General features: G+C 43.6%; 1 protein-coding gene across 1 annotated transcript in view; it reads right to left on the bottom strand.

Annotated features, from left to right (window-relative positions):
* Positions 1 to 21,953, bottom strand: part of GPAT2 (glycerol-3-phosphate acyltransferase 2, mitochondrial) — a 208,070-nt gene that overhangs the window by 87,648 nt on the left and 98,469 nt on the right. The window contains exon 9 of the mRNA XM_073623599.1: positions 10,770 to 10,870. Coding sequence (XP_073479700.1) covers positions 10,770 to 10,870 — 101 coding nt within the window. The remainder of the gene's footprint in view (positions 1 to 10,769; positions 10,871 to 21,953) is intronic.

Genomic DNA, 21,953 nt, shown 5'->3' on the forward strand with positions numbered 1-21,953 from the left:
ACATAATTGCCTTATGTTCATTTTTCTCAAAAGCACTACCTTGTCTGACACTGCAGAAAAGCGCACTGGGTCTGATTCACTAAAGTATAAAGGGAACAATGGTGAAGAGAAGAGCCTCAACCCTCAAGCGTCCAAATACTTTTTTTTTTTTTTAATTTATGCGCCCCTACCTGTGGAAGGTTTGGTAAAGCAGGTCTTTTCCTACACCTGGCAGTGATTTGAAAGCTGCAACAATATATCAAGGGGGTGCTGTCACAGGAAATGAACAGAGAAATAGGGTGTTTATTCTCAAAACTATGCCAAACTTCAGAACATTCAGCTTCACAGAGACTTTTCCACATTATTAAAGAGGTTTTAACCCTAAGAAAAAAAAAGGGGGGGGAGAAGATGAAGAAGAAGATGATGATGATGATCCTGTTCCCTTATAACAGATTAAACAGCACAGTGCTTGTGCTGTCTAATCTGTCCATTTTTAAGCTGTATAAAACCTGGCTGATCCTGTGTCCCACTTAGTGTGCTGACCACGGTAATTATTGCTGCTGGATCCAGGATTACCGTGGTCAGGTTATGTGCCTCCGTCATTCTGCTGCTCTCGTCTCTCCTCCTCCCTCCTTATCAGCTCTTGTGTGTGTGTGAGCCGTCCTCCTTCCACTATTAGTAGCTGGCAGTAAGGTTAACTAAAGATTACTGCCAACTCCTGTTTTATCAAGCCATCCAACACTAAGTTTGTCTAAAACAGTGCCTCTAAATACCTCCCTCCGGCCACTCACCTCCTCTGATATAAGGGCTACAGTGGGAGGGGCTGAGCGAACCACACATTGGTCACGTGACCTGCCCGGCTGACATCAAAGGGTGATCTTGGCCCCTCCTGCTGTAGTCTTAGATCAGAGGAGGAGAGCAGCCGGAGGTCATACGACTGGCCAATAAGGTATTTAGAGGCTAGCAGTGAAATTTTCTTTTTACTTTACAACCACTTTAAGACTGCCTACTGCACATATAGTGCGGCAGTATTACATTTTGTGTAATAGAGAGATACTATGGGCCCAATGTGCGCCGCGGGAGCGCACCCGCAGGTCTGGCGAACTAGTGATCGTGGTAAACAAGGCGGATCCCTGTTCTGATAGGGGAGAACATTGAGATCTGCTGTTCCTAGTGATCAGAACAGCGATTTCTGTGGTGTTCCAGTGAGCCCAGCACCCACACAGTTAGAACACACCCAGGGAACACAGTTAACCCCTTGATCGCCCCCCAGTGTTAACCCATTCCCTGCCAGTGTCATTTATACATTGATCAGTGCATTTTTTTTTAGCACTGGTCACTGTAATAATGTCACTGGTCCCCAAAACATTATTGATGTCACTTGGGGTCAGATTTGTCTGCCGCAATGTCGCAGTCCCACTAAAAATCACAGATCGCCGCCATTACCAGTAACAACATTAAACAAAAATAAAAGTCCATAAATCTAACCCCCATTTTGTAGACGCTATAACTTTTGCGCAAACCAATCAATATACGCTTATTGCTCTTTTTTTACCAAAAATATGCAGCAGAGTTCATATTGGCCTAAACTGAACAATTTTTTTTTATATATACATATTTTTGTTGTATATTTATTATAGCAGAAAGTAAAAAATATTGTTTGTTTGTTTTTTTCAAAATGGTCGGTCTTTTTTTGTTTATAGTGCAAAAAATAAAAAACGCAGAGGTGATCAAATACCACCAAAAGAAAGCTCTATTTGTGGGGGAAAAAAAGGACATTGTTTGGGTAGAACACTGCACAACTGTGCAATAGTCAGTTAAAGCAACGTGCCGTATCTCAAGAAATGGCCTGGTCATTAGGGGGGTAATTCCTTCCGGGGCTGAACTGGTTAAGGTGTCAGAGGTTGAAAAGAACTATAAGGCTATCACTAAGGATTTCTTGCCTTTATTAGTCCTATTAAAATGAAAACAATAAATACAGCCATTTAAAATGTGTATCTAGTCTCCATGCAATGAATGGTATGAAGAACTTTTGCAGGAAAGGACCTAACACCTTCACAAATGTTATGCCCGTTTTTATCTACTTCGCTATATAATGTTAGCCTCTACTAAACAGAATAGAGGAAACTGTCTGCATCACTAGAGAAAATTCTAGTCCAGACCCGATTACCTAGGTCACACTGAGAAAGCTTCCATCAGGTACAACCTCCACACGTGTCTAGCAATAAGACGTGGCAAAGAAAGCATATATTTTCTATAAACATTTTTTTTTTTAATTGTTATCAAAGTTCTTTAGAAAATTTAAATAAAGGTTGCAAAAAGACATACGGTCAATGATTTTCCAAGAACCTGTAGTTTTTTTTTTATTACCTAGTTAATATATAATTAATATATAATATATATTATTTGTGTTTGTAAAGGGAAGCAGACAAAAATTAAGATTTTTTTGTTTACCTGCAAAAAGGAGGTTTGACTTACTTGTAAACTCCATATCTTTGAGTACAGTACAGGACACAAGCACAGTATTCATAGGGTTTAAGCTAAAATCTGCAGGTGATTGGATGCTGGCAAAGCTTTTGAGGACATGTTACCTGGGCACATCCCCTTTAAACTTAAAGCGGAGTTCCACCCAAAAATGGAACTTCCGCTGATCGGATTCCTCCCCTCCTCCAGTGTCACATTTGGCAATCAAAGCAGATTAACCAAGGAGTAAAAGGGACGGTGGTCTGTGTGCTGTACTGTACTCCAAGGTACGGAGTTTACAGGCAAGTCAAAATTCTCTTCATCTTAAAATCCTACAGGACACAGGCAAAGTATTCATAGACCCCGGGATGTCCTGAAGTACAATGAATAAGAAGGACAGGCAAAAACTAGGCAAAGAGAAACTATGCCAACAGGCCCAACAACAAAGGTCAACAGACCCAGCTTCAGGGTGCCTCTGAAAGAAAGCTGCATCTACAGAAGATTGGACATGCACCTGGTAAAACTTTGACAATGTATGAACAGAGGACCAGGTGGTATAATTACAAAGCTAGCCAAATACACCCACTAAGCAATTTTGTTCTTCAGAGCATAAGCTCTAGCAATGAGTTGTCTTATCTATTGAGCAATGGTGGACTGAAGATGTTGGTCCAGGTGGAGATGGCTGATATAATCCACCTTTCAGTTGTCCTCTCCTGGGATGTGGACAGCAGAGATCAGAGAGTGAATCTCTGTCCATGAGATGATATGGCTTGCTACCTTCAAGGCAGCATGACTCCTGGTGCCCCCTTGTTAGTTGATGTAGGCCACAACCATGCACCCTGTTACCCCTGAGTGGGTGTCATTGCAGAAGAGGGGTTCAGTATAGCAGAATAATGATGAGGAAGGAAAGACTTACCCATTGTTAAAGTGTTACTAAACCCACAACAATAAAATCAATCAGTAAAGCATGATTGTTATACTCACTGTGAAACCTAAGGGGTTCATTGTGTAAAAAGGCTGTTTGATCCTGTCTTCTCTGATCCTCGCCTTCTTTTACTGTCTCCAATCCATCTGCTGATAAAACACAGCCCTAGGAGGCACTCTGCACATGCTCGTTTGGTGTGTATTGCTAGAGAGTTTTTTTTTTGGGGGGGTGCATGTGATCAGCACAGGGCCAATCAGCACTGTCCAGACAAAGTCAGGTGTCAAGCACCTCATAGGACAGTCAGATAATGCAAACTCCTCCTACAAGCTTTAACCAGTGCTCGGCCTGACACTGATAGAATTAACAAGACTGCTATGTACTGCTGATGAGAAAAGGTATTTATCAGTCTATATTTACTAAAATAATTGCATTTCCATGCTACGTGTACTGTGAGAGACCAGATATAGCTGGGCTGAAGGTCCACCAAGCTAGTGAATTCCTTGCTTGGCTGGACAGGAGCATGGCTGAGTCATTCTGTTCCAGATCAGAATGATTTTGTGCTGAAGGGATCCTAAATGAAATTGAATGAATGTTACAACCTCAAAAGGAGTTTACCATTAGGCCAAGGATTCTCACAGAAAAATTACCTGAGGGCAATTTCCAAGCTTAAGATCTGAGAGAGTATTTTCTTCTGCGGAAGGAAAACTTGGAACGTGTCCAGGATCAGACCCACGTATTCCAGTATACCCAACCCAACGCCTGGAACATCTCAATTGTCTTGTGGATGTTTGCAGGTTGAAGGCAGAGGCGTGCCTAGGAGAAGGTCCTCTAGATTACCTGTGAACTGGAAGCTCTGAGTTCTGAGAAAGGCAAGGAGACATGCTAGGATCTTTGTGAAGACTCTGGGAGCAGAGGATAGACAAAAATGTAGTGTGAAAAATTGGAAGCGATTGTCTCCTACTGCAAAGCATAGAAATCCCTGATGAGGTGGATAAATGAGACTATGCAGATAAGCATCTTGGATATCTACAGATGCCAGGTATTCTCCTTGTCTCAGAGAGGCAATAACTGATTTTGCAGATTGCATCTAATATTTTTGAAGGATTTTAGGTCCAGAATAGGATGAACATCCCCACTGGGCTTGGTACCACGAACAGGTTTGAATAAAATCATTTGATCCTGTCCTGTGGGAGTACTGGCACAACAACTCCCTTGGACAAGAGATGATTCAGGACATTCTGCAAATATGACTGAGTTGAAGCCAGGAGAGAACAATTAAGTGCTCTACATTATGAAGAGGTAGAGGTTCCTGGAGGAAAGGGGGAGGCAGGTTGGTATCTGCTGATCTCTAAAGAACCACCTTCTCTTCTCTGACATCCTTGATAAATATGTCAACTGCCCATCAAAAAAACAGCCTCCTTCAAAGAGCATACCTTTGAGGTGTCTTTTACAGTCAGCTTTAGCTTACTAGGCCTTGAGTCACAAGATTCTGCGCATTTGAATGGAGATTAGAGCAATTCTGGACATTTGTGTCAATTTGTGGAAAGTTGCCATATCGGGCATATAGGAGTCTGGGGGTGAAAAATCTTCCACAGCTTCCTCTAACACTGCCTCTGGGTCCTCTTCATTCCCTTCTGTGTCTTTTAGGGAGGACATATTAGGCTGTGATTCAGGTAGAGACTGTGCAGCTGGAGAAAGTGGCTGGTGTTTTTAAGCCCTGGACATCGATCGCTGTATTAAAGCCGTTCCTTGTCCAAGAAATAGTGACAAAGAAAAATACGCCTTTATCAGGTAGGCTGCTTGTTGCATGCTCGAAATAGAACTACAATCTGGTGCAGAGATCGGTGTTTGAATCAGGTTCTGCTCTTTAGAAATGGTAGCTTTTGACGCTGCCTGTCCTCTATTGGGACCCTCTGGCAGCACAAACAAAACATCCGTCTTGCGGATCTGAGTAGTTGCCCCTAGATAGGCCTTAACTGCTCTTACTACATCCAACGAATGTAGAGATCTCTCTTCCGGAGAACAGGGATCTGGAAAAAAGGAAGGTAGAACAATGTCTTGGTTTAAATGAAAATCAGAAACCACCTTCGGTAAAAAACTAGGATGAGGGCGTAGTACCACTCTATCCTTGTGTATAATCAAATAAGGCTCCTTACAGGAAAGAGCTGCTAATTCTGATACTCTTCTAGCAGAAGAGATGGCCACCAGAAAAATTAATTTCCTTGTCAACAAGACCAAAGGAATCTGACTTATTGGTTCAAAAGGCTGTTTCTGTAACACAGCCAGGACCAAATTCAAGTCCCAGGGGTTTAGGGGTGCTTTAACCGGAGGATTAAGACGCATCACCCCCTGCATAAAGTTTCGGACCAAAGAATGCGAAGCAAGTGGCCGCTGAAATAATACTGATAAAGCAGAAACCTGGCCCTTGATGGTACTCAAGGCCAGCTTCATCTCTAATCCCATCTTTAGAAAATCAAGGATTCTACCTATGACATATTTCCTGGGATGCCAACCTCTGGATTCACACCAGGTTATATAAGCCTTCCAGACTCTATGATAAATCATCCTGGAAGCTGGCTTCCTTGCATTAATCAAGGTAGATATGACAGGACCTGAGAGCCCACGACTCTTCAGAACGTAGGTCTCAATAGCCAAACCGTCAAATTTAGCGTTTGTAAGGCAGGATGGAACACTGGACCCTGAGATAACAGGTCTGGGCGTACCGGTAGGGTCCACGGGGAACCCACTGTCATCCTTACTATTTCTGCATACCAAGTCCTTCTGGGCCAAGCGGGGGCCACCAGAAGTACCGACTTCCTTTCCTGCCTGATCCTGCGAAGGAGTCGTGGTAGTAGCAGAATAGGCGGGAATGCGTAAATCAGTGAGAACCAATGCCACGGAATCACCAACGCATCCGTCCCGCATGCAAGAGGATCTTTTGTCCTTGCCACAAATCTGTCTATCTTTTTGTTGAATCGGGATGCAAAGAGATCTACATCTGGAACCCCCCATCTTTGGCATATGGCCCAAAAGACGTCGGGATGCAGAGACCATTCCCCTGGAAGTAACTGCTGGCGACTTAGATAGTCCGCCTGCCAATTCTCTATTCCCGGGATGAAAACTGCCGATATGCATGGCACATGCATCTCTGCACAGACTAAGATCTGGTTCACCTCCTTTTGAGCAGCTCGGCTCCGGGTGCCTCCCTGATAATTGACATAAGCCACTGCTGTGGCATTGTCGGACTGGATCCTGACCGGACAACCCTGTAGCCTGATAGTCCAGGCTTTTAGAGCTAGATGTATCGCCCGGATCTCCAGAATGTTGATGGGTAAGGTCCTCTCTGTCTTGGACCATACCCCTTGGACCGCAGCCTGTTCCAGAACTGCTCCCCAACCTGACAGACTGGCATCTGTTGTTACCACCGTCCAGGTAACCGGTAGAAAGGATTTCCCCTTCTGCAGGTTTTCAGGTATGAGCCACCAATTGAGGCTCTGACGCACCGCATGCGACAGGTGCATCGGAAAGTCTAATGCCTGAACCTTCTTGTTCCAGGTCGACAGAATACTGTGTTGCAGCATTCTTGAGTGAAACTGAGCATAGGGAACTGCTTCGAATGAAGACACCATCTTCCCTAGTAGCCTCATACAAAGGCGGACTGAGGGACCCTTCTTGGTCCTTACTGTCAGAATCAGCTCTCTCAAAGCAGTGATCTTTGCCTGGGGTAGAAATATTTTCTCCTGGCTTGTATCTATAATCAGACCTAAATACTCCAGTCTTCTTACTGGTTTTAGGAAAGACTTTTCTAAGTTGAGGATCCAACCCAGGTGTTCTAGATACCTGACCGTGGTCCTCAAGTTTCCATTCAAAGAGGCTACCGACCGGTCTATCAAGAGCAGGTCGTCTAGGTATGCTATGACAGCTATACCCTGAGCCCTTAATCTGGCCAGAGGAGGAGCCAAGATCTTTGTGAACACTCGAGGTGCAGTGGCTATCCCGAAAGGCAGAGCCACAAACTGGAAATGGCGCCCTCCTACCTCGAAGCGCAGAAACTTCTGATGAGCAGGAAAAATGGGCACATGCAGATATGCATCTCTGATGTCTATTGATGCCAGAAATTCTCCTCCCTGCAGGGTGGGAACTACTGTTCGAATTGATTCCATGCAGAAGGATTGAATCCTTAGGAATCGGTTCAGATCCCTTAAGTCCAAAATGGGCCTGACATCCCCATTTGGCTTTTGGACCGTAAAAAGGTTGGAATAGAAGCCCAATCCCTGGTCCTTTGCGGGAACTATCATAATGACCTCCTGCGACAAAAGTCGCTCTAACGCTAGGAGGGAACATTTGGGAACATTTGATCTGAGGAACCGAGGAGAAGGGAATTCCTGAAACTCCAGCTTGTACCCTAAGGTTACCGTGGAGATTACCCATCTGTCCTGGAAGTCCTCGTGCCAGAGCTCTGAGAACTGTCGCAGTCTTCCCCCCACTCGAGTGAGCGGGGGCGCCCCCTCATGCAGAGGTCTTAGTGTTTTGCCTAGTAGGCTTCTTTCCCCAGGACTTCTTTTGTCCCTGGGGTTGACTCTGGTCTCTGGACCCCGATGGAGGCGGCCGTCGAGACTGCCTGGAGGCTGAAGCCCCCGGCGCTGGGGAAAGAGTCCGTTTGAAAGAGGGACGCTTACTCTTCTTCTTGACAGGTAAGAGAGTGCTTTTCCCACAAGAGATTCTCTTGATATAGTTATCCAAGTCCTCTCCAAACAACCTTGCACCACGAAATGGAAACCCAGCCAGTAGCTTCTTACATGGTGCTTCGGCTGACCAATTTTTCAACCATAGGATTCTACGTATATGCACCAACCCCAGTGAAAGACGGGAGGTTTGCACGATAGAATCTCTAATGGCGTCAACCACAAAGCATAAGGCTGCTGGAAGGTTAGCAAACCCCTGGGCCTGCTGTTCAGGTAATACTTTGATGACCTGCTTAACATGGTCTCTTAAGTATTGACAGACTCCAATCGCTGCTACTGCAGGTTGGGCCACTGATCCTGCTAAGGAGAAAACATCCTTCAATAGGGATTCCATCCTTTTATCTACAGGATCCCTGAGCATCTGAGCATTGTCTACAGGACAAGTCAGGCTATTATTTACGGAGGAAATGGCGGCATCAATAGCCGGTATTCCCCACATTTTGATAAACTTTTCTTCCATCGGATAAAGTGTTGAAAACTTTCTCGGCGGAAAAAAACGTTTGTCTGGGTGATCCCACTCAGAATAAATAAGCTTTTCAAGTAAAGTATGAACAGGAAAAGCATGTGCTGCTTGGAAAGGTTTCAGTGACCCCAAAGCAGAAGAGGATTCTTTAGCAGTTTCAGGTATGGGCAACTTAAATGTGGAGCGGACCAATCCAGTGAGGATCTGCGCTAAGACTTTCTCCTCTTGGGAAGTCGCAGAGGGTCCCTCTCCACCTGAATCCTCCGAAGAGGAATCATCCATCCCATCCCGATCCTCTGAAAGGGATTCATCTCCTTTATCCCAGAGCTCCTCTGTCTGAGGGTCTTGGGGAACAGAGGAAAGCCTAGTGCGTTTTCTTCCACTGAGTGAAGACGTAATCACGGCCATTAATCTTTCCTCTAGACCATTAATGGTTGAGGAAAAAACCTCTTGTGTAATATAGACAGGGGCTGAAGTGCCAGAAGCAGGTGTAGCACCTGACCCCGATGGCCCTCCCTGGCTAGCCGTCCCTGGCCCATCTTTAGGGGGGGAGGATGCTGCCGACAGGGGGCCCTCAGAACCTGAACGAGATCCCCTAGTGTCTCTGGTTCCTGGGGTGCCTGAACCTCTTCTACCCATAGTGCAAAGCAACAAGGTGTGAGGTATACAAATGAACACTGCCCCCTGAGCGATGTAGTCTGGCTAAAAGCCTTGCTACCCAATGCTCAGTCTGGTGTTACTTCAGTAAATGCTGCCTAGGAGAATGCCTGTGTCCCACCTTACATGCGACCGTCAGCTCTGTGTCTCTCAGAAGGCTGAGTGCACCTGTACAGAGTGCCTTTAATAGCCTGCAGCTGGCCTGAGTGGGAGTCTAAGCACCTGTGCTGACGTCCCGCCCCCTCCTCTACCGCCCCCCCCTCGAGTTTTGAAAAAAACGAGCGCTTCCCGCGCTGCCGACTCTCCTGTCATGCTTCCGGAGAAAGGGTGGGGATGGGGGGGGGGAGGCTGGTAACAAGATCTGCCTGAACGGCTATCTTGAGAGATGGTGGCCATTAGGCCGCAGAGCCCGGGTGGTATAACCACTTTCTAGATCCCTGTGGCCCCTCTCTAGCCTGGGGGGGAACATTCAAACATGAGAAATCCCCCTTTCCACCTTACCTGTTTGCAGCCTGCTTGATACGCTGGGACATAAACAGCGATTACAACACCTGAGACAGAGTCAGCATGTGTAGGTTTGTGCTCTTGGCAGCCCCCGGTGGTCACAATAGGCATAGCATGCATTTACCTTAAAGGAGAAAAGCCACTAGAACTCAAAAATTCTGTGGAATCTCCTCTTACCTTATCCAGCCGCAGGGTGCTGTTTACACAGACCCAATCTTCACCTCTCACGGTGGGCTCCGTTTGAAAAAACCATCAGAGACTGGGGCCCCCATCAGTACAGGGATCCAACAGTTCTGGGACCGTAAAGCACCTCGCCAGAAATTAGGAAGTTTAAAGCCATTTTCTGATCTGCGGGGTCCAGCTCTCTAAAAAGAGAAGCATTACGGGTAAAACCTCGTTTCTTCGGACACGAGGCCCGGGTACCATTCAATTCGGCCATGAAAAGACACTTTGAATGGATCCGGTTCGTCTGGCTTGCCCCAGTATAGGATATCAGGATATTCCCTTTGGAGCTCAGCACAGGACATCTTTACACGTCCATCACCTAAGACACTGGCGTAAAAACTGAGGTATCCCTGCAAGGGGGAGGGATTATATAGGGGGTTGAACTTCCTGATAGGGTGTGCCAGTGTCCAATCACCAGTGATACCTATATAACCCATCAGTAATTACTGTGGCTCTGTGTCCCGTGATGTTCGAGAAAGAAATACTGTTTTTCTTTTTCTCTTTTATACTTTAAAAAACTGAAAATGGTAAACTGTAGTGACTGGAGAAAGATTTTTTACAGTAGGCTTTTTTCCTAAAGATGTTTTATTATTGATGTTTTCAACCTTGTCCTTTACCCTGCCTACGGTTTTTCCTATTTTCACAGTGTAATAATTGAAAATTCATCCATCTTAATGAGGAAAAGATTTATAAATGGGATTTTATTTTTACTTAAAATAAACATTTATTATAATCTGCATTATAAAAAAACATATTAAACATCTGCATTTTTTTCTAACCAACTGACTGACAGTATAAGGCATTTTACCTCGAAGTGAATGCATCAAGAAGCCACGCAGTAATGCTTGTTCCTGGAAAACAGTTCTGCTGGTATCCCTTTCCACTGCGGTCTCATCATACATCTTTTTCCTAAACAAAAAAACAGGACAAGCTGGGAGGTAATTTTACTAGTGATAGTAATGAGAATAGATTTTATTTTACATTTCTTTTGGGAGGCGGAAAGCAGTGGTAGAGTTCCCACTGGACATTTCACGAAAACAGTAATGGCCCATTCAGACCTATCCAGTCACACATTAAGTTGCAAGTTAATACAGTAAAACCTTGGATTGCAAGCATAATTCGTTCCGGAAACATGCTTGTAATCCAAAACACTTGTATATCAAAGTGAATTTCCTCATAAGAAAAAATGGAAACTCAGATGATTCATTCCACAACCATTTATTCATAGGTCTTTCAGATTATAATCCATATAAAAAAATGATAGCAATGCGATAAGTTGTGTAACCATAAAATGACCATCCACAAATGGAAGCCTCCGCGTACACACTATGGGACTTTACGGCATACTTGGTCCGCCGTACCGGATTTCGTCAGACAGTTCGATTGTGTGTGGGCTCCAGCGGACTTTGTTTTCTCAAAAGTTTGACGGACTTAGATTTGAAACATGTTTTAAATCTTTCAGACGGACGCTGCTTTCTAGCGTACAAACCATTCATCTGTGTGCTAGTCCGACGGACCCAAACTGACGCATGCTCTGAAGCAAGTACAAGACGGACGCGCTCGGTATGGTAAAACTAGCCTTCGTATTGAAGCTAGCACATTCCTCTTCTGTGATCTTTTAATACAGCGCATTCTTTTTTTTTCTTTATAATGCGAGAAGAAGGAAGTTGTTTTGCTGCTTATATTCACACAGAGTTCTCACAAACTACTTTCTTCATGATTTATCCTCATGCCATGACTAATATGATATTTTTTAAAAGCCAGATCTCCAGAACTAAAGTAGCACATTTTTTTTGGACTCTTTATTTTGTACAGATTTCAACAATATAGATTTTACAATGTATGCTAAATTATACAAAATGTTTGTTTTTAAATTTTTTTTGTTTTTGGATTTTGAGTTTTAAGTTACCACAATAACCTTAATAATTTTTATTGTTTTAATGAACCTTAATGAGGTTGGTGTCCCTTGTTAATTAGACATAGGGGGGGGGTTATTTTAAAAAGGCAAAATCATTTTTCACTACAAGTGCAAATTGTACTTGGAATTGCCCTGAAAGAGCATTTGGAAGTGCATTCGTTGTGGATCCGAGGGGCACATGCAAGGAACCCTCAAAAAATTTCTCTTGCACATGATTGTATGATAAAATCAGCAGAGCTTCCCCTCATTCAAGAGCTTGCCCTCAGATTTACAGCGACTGCACTTCCAACAAGTGCACTTGCAGTGCAATTTATCAAGTGCACTTTGCAATAGCACTTTGCACTTGAATTGCAAAATGATTTAGCCTTTTGTAAATAACCCACATATAGTCTTTTTGACCTGTACCTGCTTACTCACAAACCAAATGTCCTTTTTGAATCAAAACACATAGTCAATAATGTAAGGTAATGAAAATATCCATTTATTTGGTCAAAACAGAAATGAGGAAGGCAACACTGGAGACACTTTTGGAATGTGTGAAGCCTTTTGTCCCCCAGGACACACATCAAGTTAGAGGACAATAAAATTGGCATTTTGCAACTAGGGAGCACAGGGAGCACAGTCAGAAGTCAGACCAGACAGAACCCAGACAATCACTTTTGACTCTTCCGTGGAGCCTTCCCTTCACGCTGCCCTGCAGCCTTCCCTCCACGCTTCGCTGCAGCCTTCCTTGGAGGCTGTGCCTCTGGTGGTGTACTTGGAGCAGGAGGAGGAGTAGCAGGAGGAGTGGCTTCATCTGCTATATACGTTTTTGCAGTAAGCTCCCCTCTCAAGCCCTTCTGATACACTTGAAAAATCAGACCTTCACAGAGGAGGCGTTGCCCCTTTTCTAGTTCCAGCAATCTGGTGGCCATATAGGTTCCATACGCCTCTTCCACATTGGGTGGTGTGCTGAGGATTTGGCTGGATTCGCGAATGAGGGCTAGTGATTCCTCCTCTGTTCGGGTTATCTTTCTGGGCCTTTTGGTTGTAATGCGGAGGGGAGGCACCTGACACGCCGTGAGGCTTCTACTGGGCCCAGCCACAGCCTCCTCCTCTCTCCCACTGGGCAAGGCCTCCTCCTCTATACCTCTGGGCACGGACTCCTCCTGGCTGAGCTCATCCTGGGTCAAAAAAAAGGGACATACCGGTAGTTGTAATTTTTGCTTACGCAATCACACAATTTTCAGCTCATGACTTGCAAATATAATTCTAAACCAATAGTAAAGGCTATCTTTTTGACCCCACCATTATTCTAGCTGCTCACCAATATTTGAAGCATATTTTTGGCCACTACTGTCTAGTGATATGTCTACATATTAATAATTGTGATGAAGTCATTTTTGGTGAAGCACTTCAAAAATTTTTAGGTTTACATCATTAATATTTACACAATCCCAAATTCACCAAAAAAGTATACCTGGCTGAAGCTGGGCGCATCCACTTCATCAAGGATGAAAGGGCCCAGTTCTTCTTGGGACTCCTCAGCTGGGGTGGAGGGAAGGGTGGAGGTGGAGGGAAGGCTGGAGGGAAGGGTGGAGGTGGAGGGAAGGCTGAAGGGAAGGGTGGAGGTGGAGGGAAGGCTGGAGGGAAGGGTGGAGGGAAGGCTCGAAAGTGATTGCCTTACTTCTGTCTGGTCATCCAGAAATTGCATTTTTTGGTAGTACCACAGCTTGGGGACATAAACCTGGTCTGCTGCTGCTCCAGATCTGCGCGACTCCTGAATCTTCTTGTGTTCCCGCCTGTACATGTTGCGCAAGATACCAATTTTATTGTCCACAAACTTAAGGTCTGCCTGGGGGACTCGAGTGTTCACAAATTCCAAAAATGTGCCCAGTGTTGCCTTCCTTACATCTCTATTAAAATACAATGGGTGCTTGACCTCCCACAGGTTTCTGTTTTCTTGATATAAATCAAGAAAACGTGTCAAAAATTCTTCACCACAAAACACATTCACCAAACACACACCCACGTTTAATCTTACCTTCGTTTCTGACGCTCGCTACTTCCGCTCGGACATACGTAGGCCAGCGTAATAGCTTTATATACACTGCGCATGTGTCATGCTACGCCTGCGTCGCCCGCCCCTGACGTTCTTTAGTACGATTTGTCCCCGCCCCTTCACTCTTCGTTGCGCAGTGGCAGGAAATAGAGAAAGATGGCGGAGAGATTATCTGCAAGTAGCGCGGAGGAAAGCCTGGAGCCACAACCATCCAGATGCAAGAGGAGATATAAGGCCACCAACATGGCCTTTGAAGAGATGGTGGAGATGGTGTCCATATTGAGAAGGAAGGACTACGATGGCAAGAAAGGACTGTACACCCGACCCAATATGCAGAAGGACAAAATAATGTCCTCAGTTGTCACCGCTCTTGAGCAAAAATTTGAGGACAATTGAGGAAGCAGTGGTCTGACCTCAAAAGTAGGGAGTCTGAACAATATTGGCAAATAAAGAAGCTGCTTAAAAAAAGTAAGTACTTTTTGTGTGTTCCGAATGAGATACTTAACTTGCATGCTGATCCATATGCTTTTCGTTTATACAGCATCGTTCGTAAAGACCGTTCTTTTGAAAAAACATATGATACTAAGAAAATGACGGGTTTTTTTCGCCAAATACGATGGTACAGGGTTTGGACATACATTTAGGTCTTGATAATTTGTCGTATTCCAAAAATTTGGTGATGTTGTGTAGATGTGTTTGAAAATATAATGCTTCTTCAATAATGATTCAGTGTAATGTAAGGACAGGACACAGCAGCTGTTTCCACATCTGGACTCACGAGCACTAGTGTACTATGTGACACCCGTGAAAATTTTTGGGGGTAATACACATAGAGGCTCCAGGGGATACTTGAGGTCTCTGCATCTGTGAAACTTGCATGAAAAATGTGTATTGTTTGGCATTTTTGGGCATAGTGAATTTTAATCCTGTGTTCAAAATTTTTGGTGCCAAAAAATGACAATTGTCCACAACTTCTAACGAACGTTTCATATTCCTTTTTCAAGACTGAAATAGCACTGTGTTTTAACTATACCTTTTGTTTAATTATCATAGGGGAGAAAAGACTCAGACAACAGTCCAAGGATCCCAGGACCCCCCCAAGTCACCAGCCTGAAGCTGACATTACCCCAAGCCCCAGCCCAAGACCACGCCCACCCGATGAGCTGGAGGAAGGAGAGGTGGAGGAAGTGTGCGATATTTCCACCCCACCATGTGAGTAACTGACACCCCAGCTTAAGTTCATCTATTTAGGCGTGAATATTTTACAATAATTTTTTATCCAAAAATTTTAGGTGATGTTCTGGTTGTGGAAGGCCAAGCAGCGGAGCCATTTAGCACAGACAGTGCACAAAGACTCATTGGCCAGATAATGGTTTGGAATGGCCAAATTGATAGAATGCGTAACCAAATTGACAGCATGAGAAATCGGCTGGACAGCATGCAACAGGAAATGAAGAACATGATTGATGTCTTGGGCAGAATTTAATAACTTTTTGCCTAAAAACATCAATCATGTTCTTCATTTCATTGTCAAGTTTTATTTTTCTAAAATGTTTTAACTTGCTAAATACTATAATGTAAAAATTTTGCAGATGCACACGGTGTGTCATCATGTGCTATCTTCCATCAGGGGATATCAATGTACTTGTTTTGTGTTTGCAACCCCTTCATCAGAATAATGTTAGTTTGTGAGAGGAACAAAGGGATTGCACACACAAAACACGTCCATTGCTCCCCCATGATGGGACATAGCACATGTTGACTTGAACCTTTTTTCACGAGAAATTGTGAGCATCTGCAATTTTTTTATTTTACATGGGTGACATCACCAGCACCGTTATTAACATGTTGAACTTTGTAAGTTCCTGTTATTTTTTGTTCTTATGGTTTTTAAAACCCTGTTTTGAAGCCAAATTTTGTAAACAATGTATATTTTCTACAAATATCTCTAAACTAAAAAAATTCAAAAAAATATTGTTAACAAAAAAAAAAAAAAAAACACACGTTCAAACAAAATGCACCTTTCAATGTGCACACAGTAAAATGTTTTTACTACTACAATGTGTATGGCTTATTATTTATCAATAACAGTTTGACAAAACTAAATGCAAACAAGAATCAAAACAAGAGATTGTTGCCAAAATTTTTTAGTTTTTTTCCAAAAAATCTTAAAAGATCTTGTTGCATTGCAATGGCCCCCTGACCATTAAAATAATTGACATATCTGTCACGCACTTCACGGGCGGTTTGGGGGCCAAGCCAATACAGCCACTTTCCAGGCCTGTGAGTGGTTCATCAACACCAAGTCCGGCCTCAGGCCCAACAGAAGTTATATATGTCAAAGAATGACGTCTCAAGAAATTATGCAGAATGCAGCAAGCAAAGATCACATAATTGATTTTGTATTCTGCTAGATTTATTGCGGAGAGGAACAAACGGAACCGGCTGGCCAGAATCCCAAAGGCATTTTCCACAACTCTTCTTGCTCTGGCCAGCTGGTACTTAAATACCCTCCTCTCAGGGGTGAGTGTCCTTTGGGGGAACGGCCTCATCAAGTGCTCGCCGAGAGCAAACGCTTCATCAGCGATGAAAACTGAGGGGAGTCCATCCACATTCTGGTCATCAGGTGGCAATCCCAGGCCACCAGTCTGGAGACGCTGGCACAGCTCGGTCTGTGCAAAGACTCCTCCGTCAGACATCCGGCCGTTCTTCCCCACGTCCAGGAACATAAATTCCAATTGTGCCGAGACCACCGCCATCAAAACTACACTATGGAACCCCTTATAGTTGTAGAAATAAGACCCCGAATGGGGTGGTGGCACAATGCGGACATGCTTCCCATCGATCGCCCCGTCCCAACGGTCAGCAAACTGGGAGGCCACAGTCTGTCATTCCTGTGTGTTTGAAGGAAACTGTGGAGTCAAACAAGAAAAAAAAAAGTACTTTTAAACATAACTTGGATATCAGATTACACAAAACATTCTTGAACAACAGCAGTTGAACATTATTAATATTTTGAAAAAAAAAATAAGGCCCACTTATAAGATTACTCACCCCCTCTGATGGACCATTGATCAATTTGTATGTGGGGGAGGGGTACTAATTGGGGCCAAGAACACACCTGACAGTTGCAAACATTTGAGGGGGTGGGGGAGGGGTACTAATTGGGGCCAAGAACACACCTGACAGTTGCAAACATTTGAGGGGGTGGGGGAGGGGTACTAATTGGGGCCAAGAACACACATGACAGTTGCAAACATTTGAGGGGGTGGGGGAGGGTAAAACAGTACAATGGAGCTGACAATATACATTGTTCAAAGGACTATAGGCTAGAGGTATAAATGGACCCAGGATTGCATGGTGGGGAGGTTATTGAAGGGAAATATGCATGTAGGCCCAAAAATTATTAAGGTAAAAAAAAAGGCATGCATGAAGATAAAGGGGACATTCCCAGCATATTCAAAGCATGGTAAATAGGTAACGAGGACATTTAGACAATACATTAGCAAACATTAAATACATATCATGTAATGTTAAAGGAAAAAACTTACCTTCATATAGTCCTTCTGCAGGACCTGAATAATAACAGAACAGGTCTCTAGGATAATGATCCCCAGAGCCTGGGGGGAGATGCCTGTCGAGAACTTCAAGTCCTGAAGACTTCTCCCAGTCACCAAGTAACGTAAAGTGGCAACTAGCCTCTGCTCCGCAGTGATGGCTTGCCTCATGCAGGTATCCTGCCTGCTGATATAGGGGGTCAGCATAGCCAGCAGACGTTCAAAAACGGGGTCCGTCATCCTGAGAAAATTCCTGAAATCCTCAGGATTATTCTCACGGAGCAAAGGCATGTGCGAGAATTGGTCACGCTGGCGCAACCAATTCTTCATCCATGAACTCCTCCTCGCCCTGTTCATGGACTGGACTCGGGTCAAAGTAGTAACCCCAACACCAAGTCCCCACGCAGCACGAACTCGAGAACGAGTACGTCCACGCAACATGGCTTCAAAACGGTCGGCTGGTCAAACAAACAAACTTAGAACAAACGCACTGAAGAACAGCAAGGCCTATGAAGAGCGACCTGAAAATCAGGAACGAGCGGACCAGAACGGCCTGCTAGGAAGGTTACGAACTGACCAACATGCACTAAAAAGCAGAAACAAACCTCACAAGCACAAACTGAACCGCAGAAAACGATCAAAATAAGCTGAAGTGTGAAAAGCGCAAATCGTCTCTAACCAAACTTCTACTAACACGAGATAAACACGAGATTAGCAGAAGGAGCCCAAAGGGTGGCGTAGTGGGGCTTGAATTTCCTTTTTCTAGTCCCGTCATACGTGCTGTACGTCACCGCGTTCAAAACCATCGGACTTTTGGAGTGATCGTGTGTGTCCAAGTCCGTCCGTTTTTAAGTCCGGCGCACCTAGCGTACAAAGTCCGTCGAAAAGATCGCCGGACCAAGTATGCCATACAGTCCGATCGTGTGTACGCGGCATTAGAAGCAAAATCCAGCAGGAGCTACAGAGTATAAAAGAGAAGAGACGCCTCTAAGTGTAGCAATATGGTTACATTTAATGAAGGTACAACATTTAGCAATTCACATGGTTGATGATTAAAACAGGAACATCTACGTATGCAGGCATCTGGGGTAAAGCTGTCCACATAGACCATCCTCTGCACGCCGGATCCCACCGCTCTTAGTCTGCAATCATGACCGGGATGACTACCCTGTAATAGAGTGATCTGAACGCGAGGCTTGAAGAGCTTGTGGATCGCAGTGTGCAAGGAATGACGTTGATGGCGGTACGGAGAATGGTCTATGTAGACAGCTTTACCCCGGATATCTGCATACTTAGATGTGCCTGTTTTAATCATCAACCATGTGAGTTGATAAATGTTGTACCTTCATTAAATGTGACCATATTGCTACACTTAGAGGCACCTCACTTCTCTTTTATACTCAGTTGTGACATGATGCTACTTTTATATCTAGACATCACTTGTATATCAAGTAAAAAATGTATCAAAAAATGTTGCTTGTCTTACAAAACGCTCTTAAACCAAGGTTACTCTCAAACCAAGGTTTTACTGTACAAGTTGTATGAGGGCCACCTATCCATTTGAACGGGCTGCCAACACTCCACAACAGTTCTAAAATTGCCTTGTGCATGGTAAAGCACACATGTCTATTTAAAATGAATGCACTGAAATGCACTAACATGTATTGCATGTGTAAACACAATGCATAGGTGTGAATGGGCCCTACAGATTTCCAGCTGCAGTTAACATAGATCACCTTATTGCAGCCTCTGTGATTAGGCTCCCATGCAGGCTCACTAGATACAAGTATTAAAGTGAATCTGTCTCGAGAGAAATACTGTTATACTGACCCATTGACTTGAATACTTTGACTGCATGTTTGACAGTATTTCAAAAGGTAAGAGTACTTTCAAACCAAGGTGGCCTAGCTTACCACATCACCATAAGTGCCCATTTACAGACCCCTAACTAGATCTGGCAGACCTGTCTTGCTTGAAGACACAACAAATCTGTGCTCCAGAACTCATTTCACTTTGCCTTGTGCAGCTCTATTATTTTGTATGGAGTCAGTATCCCAGTATCCCAGTGTTCAAGGTATAAAGAACCGTCCATCTGGTGCCTATAAAATCAGCCATCCTTTTAAACCACTAATACTCATTAAAGAGAGTCTGTTGCCAGACCATTTATTTCTACAACAATTTTCCAACAAAATATTATTGGGATTTTTGGTTTACAACCCCAATTCCAAAAAAGTTGGGACACTGTGTAAAGTCTACATAAAAACAGAATGCAATTATTTGCAAATCGCATAAACCCATATTTTATTCACAATAGAAAACATATCAAATGTTTAAACTGAACCTATTTTAAGAAAAAAATAAGATAGATTTAAAATTTAGAAAATTTTGAAATTGATCCAGATGTCTTTTGCAAAACAGGGCCTTGCATATTTCAGCAGGACAATGCTAAACTGCACATTACATCTATGACTTTGTAGTAGAAAAATTCAGGTGCTTAACCACTTGAGCCCCGGACCATTATGCTGCCTAAGGACCAGAGGTCTTTTTCCAATTTGGCACTGCGTCGCTTTAACTGCTAATTGCGCGGTTATGCAATGCTGTACCCAAACGAAATTTGCGTCCTTTTCTTCCCACAAATAGAGCTTTCTTTTGATGGTATTTGATCACTTCTGCAGTTTTTATTTTTTGCGCTATAAACGGAAAAAGACCGAAAATTTTGAAAAAAAATGATATTTTCTACTTTTTGTTATAAAAAAAATCCAATAAACTCAATTTTAGTCATACATTTAGGCCAAAATGTATTCGGCCACATGTCTTTGGTAAAAAAAATGTCAATAAGCGTATATTTATTGGTTTGCGCAAAAGTTATAGCGTCTACAAACTAGGGTACATTTTCTGGAATTTACACAGCTTTTAGTTTATGACTGCCTATGTCATTTCTTGAGGTGCTAAAATGGCAGGGCAGTACAAAACCCCCCCAAATGACCCCATTTTGGAAAGTAGACACCCCAAGGAAATTGCTGATAGGCATGTTGAACCCATTGAATATTTATTTTTTTTGTCCCAAGTGATTGAATAATGACAAAAAAAAAAAAATATTTACAAAAAGTTGTCACTAAATGATATATTGCTCACACAGGCCATGGGCCTATGTGGAATTGCACCCCAAAATATATTCAGCTACTTCTCCTGAGTACGGGGATACCACATGTGTGGGACTTTTTGGGAGCCTAGCCGCGTATGGGACCCCGAAAACCAATCACCGCCTTCAGGATTTCTAAGGGTGTAACTTTTTGATTTCACTCTTCACTGCCTATCACAGTTTCGGAGGCCATGGAATGCCCAGGTGGCACAACCCCCCCCCAAATGACCCCATTTTGGAAAGTAGACACCCCAAGCTATTTGCTGAGAGGCATATTGAGTCCATGGAATATTTTATATTTTGACACAAGTTGCGGGAAAGTGACACTTTTTTTTTTTTTTTGCACAAAGTTGTCACTAAATGATATATTGCTCACACAGGCCATGGGCCTATGTGGAATTGCACCCCAAAATACATTTAGCTGCTTCTCCTGAGTATGGGGATACCACATGTGTGGGACTTTTTGGGAGCCTAGCCGCGTACGGGGCCCCGAAAACCAATCACCGCCTTCAGCGTTTTTAAGGGCGTGAATTTTTGATTTTACTCTTCACTGCCTAACACCGTTTCGGAGGCCATGGAATGCCCAGGTGGCACAAACCCCCCCCAAATGACCCCATTTTGGAAAGTAGACACCCCAAGCTATTTGCTGAGAGGCATGGTGAGTATTTTGCAGCTCTCATTTGTTTTTGAAAATGAAGAAAGACAAGAAAAAACTTTTTTTTTTTTTCTTTTTTCAAATTTCAAAACTTTGTGACAAAAAGTGAGGTCTGCAAAATACTCACTATACCTCTCAGCAAAAATGGGGTCATTTGGGGGGGTTTTGTGCCACCTGGGCATTCCATGGCCTCCGAAACTGTGATAGGCAGTGAAGAGTGAAATCAAAAATTCACGCCCCTTAGAAAGCCTGAAGGCGGTGCTTGGTTTTCGGGGTCCCGTACACGGCTAGGCTCCCAAAAAGTCTCACACATGTGGTATCCCCGTACTCAGGAGAAGCAGCAGAATGTATTTTGGGGTGTAATTTCACATATTCCCATGGCATGTTTGAGCAATATATCATTTAGTGACAACTTTGTGCAAAAAAAAAAAAAAAAAAAAAAAAAAATTTGTCTCTTTCCCGCAACTTGTGTCGCAATATAAAATATTCCATGGACTCGACATGCCTCTCAGCAAATAGCTTGGGGTGTCTACTTTCCAAAATGGGGTCATTTGGGGGGGTTTTGAACTGTCCTGGCATTTTATGCACAACATTTAGAAGCTTATGTCACACATCACCCACTCTTCTAACCACTTGAAGACAAAGCCCTTTCTGACACTTATTTTTTACATGAAAAAGT

The sequence above is a fragment of the Aquarana catesbeiana genome, linkage group LG03, assembly GCF_042186555.1.
Source record: "Aquarana catesbeiana isolate 2022-GZ linkage group LG03, ASM4218655v1, whole genome shotgun sequence".
NCBI lineage: Eukaryota > Metazoa > Chordata > Amphibia > Anura > Ranidae > Aquarana > Aquarana catesbeiana.